Source organism: Populus alba, chromosome 10 (genome assembly GCF_005239225.2).
Source record: "Populus alba chromosome 10, ASM523922v2, whole genome shotgun sequence".
NCBI classification, from domain to species: Eukaryota; Viridiplantae; Streptophyta; class Magnoliopsida; order Malpighiales; family Salicaceae; genus Populus; species Populus alba.
The window spans coordinates 10,331,254-10,338,747 of NC_133293.1; the positions used below are offsets into that span (position 1 = coordinate 10,331,254).

At 36.0% G+C, this 7,494-nt stretch overlaps 1 protein-coding gene across 2 annotated transcripts; it reads right to left on the reverse strand.

Moving 5' to 3' along the window:
* On the reverse strand, positions 1–7,494 carry LOC118061575 (tubulin-folding cofactor E). Of its 2 annotated transcripts, none has more exons than XM_035075056.2 (16): positions 7,021–7,494; positions 6,516–6,686; positions 6,193–6,239; positions 4,868–5,014; positions 4,710–4,784; positions 3,929–4,038; positions 3,678–3,820; positions 3,531–3,592; positions 2,234–2,341; positions 2,111–2,145; positions 1,876–1,938; positions 1,636–1,727; positions 1,474–1,550; positions 1,315–1,392; positions 473–636; positions 1–308 (listed from the first exon to the last, which is right to left on the reverse strand). In XM_035075056.2, the coding sequence occupies exons 1-15, from the start codon at positions 7,325–7,327 to the stop codon at positions 538–540; spliced, it is 1,614 nt and encodes a 537-aa protein (XP_034930947.1). In that variant the 5' UTR covers positions 7,328–7,494; the 3' UTR covers positions 1–308; positions 473–537. The 2 variants fall into 2 exon arrangements, with proteins under 2 accessions (XP_034930947.1, XP_034930946.1); XM_035075055.2 differs by having other exon boundaries at positions 1–323.

A 7,494-nucleotide genomic window follows, 5' to 3' on the forward strand; every position in this document is an offset into this window, starting at 1 on the left:
TTTCGAACATTCTAAGAGCAGAAATGATCATTGCTAGTCTGGGAAAATAGATTCAAACACATTCTCAAAATTGTGCAAATAGAAGAAATGAGAACATTATGAGAAGAAATACAACACAACGTTTTACAGGGTTCGTTCTCAAGCCTACCTTCACAGGTGATGACAGAGCAAAGAATTCACCACCTAAGACGGCCCAAGTACCCCTAGCCGTCTCCATCATTGGTTTTTCAGCTAAGGAAATTTGAACAATGTGTGAAGTCAAGCTTTGCAGCTTTCTTGAGGTCTCAATACAAACAATCCCAGCAGATCTGAAGTGAAAATACCTGCGCGGGAAAATTCAATTGTAAAGTGCATAATCAAAAGCAAGAAACAAAAGAAACTTCTGTAGGCAAAAACCAATACATGTATAGCAGGTCAGGATCAGAAGACTAAGCAAAATTGAAGCATTTTGTAGAACAACGTTTAGTAGTACCTTGTATACCTTGACCTTCGAAACATTAAACCAGTAGACTGTTATGAACTCCTTTTCAAATTGTACTAACTCTCTTCGTCCACAAGAACAGTTGATTCGTTGCCAATTCCAACATCCATCAAAGTTGCCATCTCATCATCAAGCAATATCGGCAGAGGGGAACCCTGCTTTTTTTTAGTCAATTAGTACTTGACGTTTTTGTTTCTCAATGCTAGTGGAAAGTTCAAAGAAAAAAAAGAACTACAAAGAAGAATATTTATTGCCTTCACTTTTTTGAAAAATACATTTCCATTGGTTCTCCAAACTGAAAATAGGGTCTAGACTCAAGACATTGTTTGAGACATTATGTTCCCACTTCAATTTTCTGATTACAGCTTTTTAGAAAGAGAATAATTGGCTTCCTTCCTCCCTCAAAATTTGAAGGCATGGTATCTAAAAAATATGGAGGGGGGCAAAAAGTAACAAGTAACCGAGCAAAAGCAGATTTTCTATGTTCTCCTTTCCCTCTGGGTTCCTTTTCTTCTTTTTTTCCCTGATAAGAAAAATGTTTAAAGGGACAAAGGGAATGCAACCCAAGGAAAAGGAAAGAAGCTCACACAAAAGGTGCATCTTTCTTCTTTACAAATGCAATAAATCCTTGTCAATCTTCTCTAGAAGAAATATGGAAACAGGGTAAGTTTGAAAAATACAATCTATAAGCCTCTTAAAGGTTGAGAACTTGAGATAAAGAATGACCAAATACAATGAGAATCTAAGCTACTCTACTCAATGACCAATATACCAAGGGTATTTATCATCATGAACAGAGAATGTGATCAAGAACAAGGAGTGGAGAGACAAACCTCTTCTTGAAGAAACAATTTTGGCCTAATAGACCCAAGCTTGAAAAATGTTTCACAAAGAATCTTTAGCTTCCCAATCTAAAATGATTTACATACTTCAATTAGTCTTACAATATCTACTCAAACACGCTACTTTATATAACAGGATGAGAACATCACCGTAGTTGCAGCTGGGAGTTTCTTTGTTAGTGGAGGTTTCTCGCCAATAGATGGAGCCACGGATTTAAGGGTGACAGCTGCACTTTTATTATATTATTTAAACATGTATACAATCAGTGCATTCCATAAAACTATTGGATGAGAAAACTTAAGGATACATACACAGGAGTCCAGAAGCCATCTTCTGAGGGCCTGTTGTTCCAACCGATGACCTTTCATCTTCAATGCCATGAAAATTCTTCAGCTCAACAAACCTATAATCAAGTTGAGGCTCATTATCAGCAGGAAGTAAGGTGTCACTGAACTAATAACCATCATGTCCCTTGAGATGTGGAGTGGCAGCTTAATTTTAGATGAACTGACAACATCTATTTGGACACAAGCTTACAGAACTAGGACTACCTGGGATGCTGTTTGATTTCATCCGGATTTCCATGCAACTTTGACATAACTAAGCGGACATATCTGCAATAAATATTCAGAACAAATAAGAAAACCTTAGTAAAAGATGAAAAACTAAGAATTGAAATCATCAACATGCAAGAAAAAGCCAGAATGGTAAGACAATTTGCTATGTAAAAGCACCACACAATTCTTATTAAAGGAAAATAACACATTGGTGCATGGGAGAATATACCGGATCTCAGACTCCTTCCTTTCACGAGTGCTTACCTGAGAGGCATGGTGGACGATACTATGTCAGACCCACAACAACCTCACCAAGAAAATAAAAATGGTTACACAGTACTCTGGAGTTTACCTCACTTCCATTCAAGATTTCTACTTTTGCTAATCGTGCAACCAAAAAAAATCTTGGGATGCCACATCTTCCAGGATCAGCAATTGGGTTTTCAGAAAGCCTGATGTCCTATAACATAAGCAAGACATATGAGAGCAAAGGCTAATTATCAACATAGAATACAGAGGACCAGTCTTAAAATTAACAATCATATTTTGGAATGTACTTTTTCTATGTTACCCATTTTTCCATTCCTGAAAAAGTTCATGCCAACTTTGCGAAGGAAAAGCCATCACAAGAAGAAACTGCCCTTTGCTTTTAAAAAGCCAAGAGTAGAAAGCACCAGTAGTTTTTTTTTTTTTAAAAAAAACAAAAACAGAAAAATGAAATCATCATCATCATTTTGGTTAATCAAGAAGTAATTGCAAGTTGGGAGTGGAAAAAAAGGGCACGACCAGGAAATATGAGGAGGAGGGAGAAACATGCTCGCCTATACATTGGTCCCGCATTCTTTCAACTTGTTCTCTCAGATAGAACTATCCACTTTGCCAAACCAAAAATGGATAGAAGGGAGGGAGAATTTCCAAAATTTTCTCCACAACTTGGAAAAATCATAACAATGCATAGACCAAAAGAAAACATATCAAATGGGCTTGGTTGAAGGAAAAGCACCTTATATCTATCTAGCTTCATCCTTATATGAAGGCTGGTATTTAAGGCAAGAACTAAAGAAAGAAGGGAAGGATGAATTTCAGTTGCACCGCTACTTATAGTGCTAAAACATGTTAGCAAAGAGCTACAAATTATCAAATCCTTCGAGCATGCAGAAAGTAGCCAGAATAACAAGTGATATTTCTATGAATCATCTGTTTTAGGAGCTACTAGACTGAATTCATAAAACATAGCAGTACGGTGTTATATGCTTCCTAATCTGATATAGAGCAGATAAAAAAGATTCACATCATTCAGAACTAAATAAAATCTTGCAAAGTATTCTATGAATTAGCATTGTTGGACTAAAGTTCTGCGCTGTAAAGCTCATCGCTTACCCAAATAAGATAATATCATCAAACTGTAGGAGATAAAAGTGTGCCTCCGTGGATGTTTAACATTGCCTTCAAGTTTAAGACATTTATATGAAATAGGGATGGGTACTTTTTTGGAACCTACTTTTTTGTTGAACTAGGTTTCATGTTCCTACACTCCAACTCTACAGGGACATTACCAATACACATGTAGCTCATCAATAACAGTACTATGTTACATGCTTCCTAATCTGGTATACAGAAAATAATAAAGATTCGCATCATAGTCTTACAATCAATTTAGGAAATGAGTTCAATGAATCCACAGAAGCCAGATCATCTATGTTGTTACCTCCTGAAGCAAAAAATGAGTAAGATCAGAAACTTTTGCACAGTAGATGAAGGAAGCATCATGGCATCAAAAAGTTTTAACTAATTACCCAGAAGAAGGCATCGTAAATTTTGAAAAGGTATACAGCTTTGATCATGAGATTCATCACCACCAACCAATTTGTCTATTGTATCATGATCAGGATAAAAGATACGGTTCAAATTGTTCTTGTTTAAATGAAGTTCCTCCAAGCTGCACATAAACCATGTTGTAACTTGAGACCATAATCAAGTGCTTTGGCAAGCCCAAATTGAAAAACATATGCTAAAATTGCAGATGGACTGACATAACCTTTCTCACCTTCTTAATTGAGAAAGCTTTACAATTTCATTCCATTCAGCTATACAATTCTCTTCCAAATTCAGTAGCCGCAAAGAATCAAATCCATGAACAATGGATGAAGATGCTGTCTAGAAAATGGAAAATCAAATATAAACATGATGTTGCAAAATCAATGATTAGAGGTTTCTAGTGTATAAAAGAGCTTCACAGCTTGTTATAATTTTGAAGGTATATGCAAGTCTTGTTAAGCTGCTAATCTAAACAATCTCCAGATGTAACTTTTAGTCATTAGTATGAAGAATTAGAGGGATACCATGTTAAGTCTCTCCAAGGATTGCTGCTCTCTTTTTCTTCACTCTAGCAACAGAGAATGAGGCTAACAGGATTCTACATCTGAGAACAGCGGTAGAAATCCGGACTTGGTGGGAGTGACCGATAGTGATATGGGGTGGGACTTGTAGGATTTCCTTCAGGAAGTTTTTGGGCTTGATTGGTCAGCTTATCATTGCATGTATGAATTATGTCCTTATTTCATTCTAATGGGAATTAATAGGGGCAGTTTCTGAACATGGATGATCAGACAAATTAAAAGGTAGAGTATGAGTGAGCAAACTCCTGTCAAAGACAAGCTTGATTGAATTCTTATATTGGTTAATAAAATAGCAGTCTTATATGAACCCAAAGTTGAAACATATTATCCATCCACTTAAGAAACAAAGTAGGATATTCAACAAACCCAAAGTTGAAACATATTATCCATCCGCTTAACAAACAAAGTAGGATATTCAACAAATACTACCTTTATTGCATTTATGCCATTTCCCATCAGATGTAGCTCCTCAATTACTGGCAATAAATCTTTAAGCACTTCAATCTGCAACAACAAAATTACACTTAGCTTGAGAGTTTTTCTTAAATTCATATATCAGGAAAAAATTGAACAAAAAACTGATTCACCTGTGTCCAATTTATGCCAGTATTGTTTAAAACTAAAATGTGGATGCTTTTTAGTAGTGGTAGACCGACAATCTCATGGGACATTGAGTTGTTAGACAAATTGAGTGCTGCAAGAGAAGGTAATTGTTCACATATGATGCCAACATCCTGCAAGGATTAATCCAAACAAGAGATGATGGTTATTCAGCAAACAACTTCACAATTATTGAACAGTCATGCATAAAAAGGATCCAGCAAACACATAGAAATTCCTAACACTAGGTCAATCTTAGAGTTGGAAAAAATATAAATCAAAATCATCATTCAATTCAGAAATGAAATTTTCATGCTAATTCAATATAATAAAAGAATTATGTTTTAGAGCACTTCCAAATGTAGTGGAACATTTAGCTATTAAAGACTCAATAATGAAGAGTCAAGTTCTTCAAATGGTTTATTTTTCCATCACATACAGTAGAAATGGTTTCTCTTCCAGTCTTCCCCCATCCTTGAGGTGTTATTGTAGCACCCTTGAAGTCAAAAGTGTTGTTCTTCCTTTTGTTGCCTTTTCTCTCCTGCTTTGCAAAGCTGTCTCTCCACTCTTCTGCAGGTTTATCCCCTTAGTTTGCTTAGTTTTGTCTCTGAGTATAGTATCTTAATGTGGTCCGCTAGTTTGGTAGTGGCTTGTTTTGCTTCCTGTTTACAGTTTCAGTTGTTTTGTTTCCAGTTTCCATTTCATTTTGTATGATTATGTTCTCTTGTCCACTGTAATTTCCTTTCTCCTTAGTTGCTTGGTTTTTGCTTCCAAAGTGTTTAACGACCTTCCTTCAACTTATTAAATTAAAAAATACAGTAGAAATGGTTTATCATTATTGATTTTTAGTTTCTGATTGTTTGCAATGCGTAGCAGAATACATTACACTATATAGCATACTACATGCAAACTCAAAGAACCTTAGCAATTCAGAGAATAAAATTAATATCTTAACCTTAAAAGAAACAACTAATAGATATCACAGAAGTGAGGATATTCAGTTACGAGCAAATATACTGTCATGTGAGAAAATATGTCTGATAATAAGATGATTTTAATTCTATTTTTTTAATCAATAATTGTGACCTGAACAAGCACTCTTTGATAGAAACCAAAGTATTACGCATGTACAGATGGCATCTAAAATTACTTATTAGCACAATCTATAACTAGCTCAAAAGACACTAGCAGCAAATTGGATTTGCACAATCTAAAATTCAAAAAGCAGGAAGCGGTACAGGAAATGCAAGTTTCTGGATTTAAAATCTCCTGTAGAAAAAGAAAGTAGCATCAGATAGGATGCAAAACATACCTTCCATTCTGAAAGTAAATTTCCAGTCAAGTCCAGTTCCTTTAGATCTGGAAGAGAACCATTAAAAAAAGCATAAGATGTAACATAAACAATTGCATTATTAATCATTCCAATGAATTATGAATTGACAACCCCACCCAAATATGATGCATTGGGAATTTGAAAGCAGTTCTTACATTCAACATTTTTACATAAAGTGGTTGCTCTCTGGACTTGGATGAGGCCATGACTTTTAGCATTCACTAAACAATGGCACCTAAGCTAGTAATGGATAAATAAAAAATCATAAAGGCAGTAACTGGGAATCTGAGAAACCAACTTACTTGGCACTATATTTCTGATTTCATTAGGGGATCCCGGATTGCTAACACCCAAATAAAAAAGGGAAGCACCCGTCAATTCTTCTAATCTACTTAGTTTATCTTGAATCTTCTCTTTACCAACAAGTTGTACAGATACCCTTTTGTTACTAGCTGAAAGCACATACATTTCATCTGCACACAAATCCAAACTTTAGTATCCATTAGCATTCTTTTCTTTATCAAACACACAAAAGACTTACCCTCTTTATCCAAGTACAAAAAGATTCAAACTTTAGATTCCATTGACATTATTTGTCAAGCAAAACGACAACTTTCAAAACTGAAAACGAGACAAAACTGGGATATTACATAAAAAGAACACATACCCTCTTCTTGTAAGTGAAAAGAATTCAAACTTCATTACCCGTTCTCATTCTTAGCTAAGCAATACTACAATACCCAAAACTTAAAGCGAAACTAAAAGTGATAATTACATAAAGAAAAACCCAAGAAGAAGCAGGCATACCCTCATCTTCTTGAGTTGGTTGGTCCCTGTATCTGATATAGAGAGCTTCTATAAACGAAATGCCCGAAGTCAAATTCTGGGCCCGAACGAATGATCCAGAAAGTTGAGACCTTGCTTCGAAGTAACGGACTCCATTCAATGACCCGTCGTGTTTGGCTTCTCCATTGTCCCAATCGACACCGACCCATGTGCCAGGATGGCCTTCCACGGGTCCTATGTACTTGACGGTACCGATTCGGCGTGGATCATTGGTTGAATGGACTCGCTGGTCAAGTTTGAAGGTGCTCGAATCAGAGGAGCTTTGCATTATTCTTTCGGTGTGAGTGACTGACTACTGTTTGCCTCGCAGTTCGCACGGCAGCATCTAATATTGCAGCGAGCTTATTAAGGAGTCATTTGCTACCTTTGCCAGCTCTTTTATTGTCTTCGTTTTCTATTTTTCAGAAAACGAAAGGACTGAAACTTGAGTGGCTG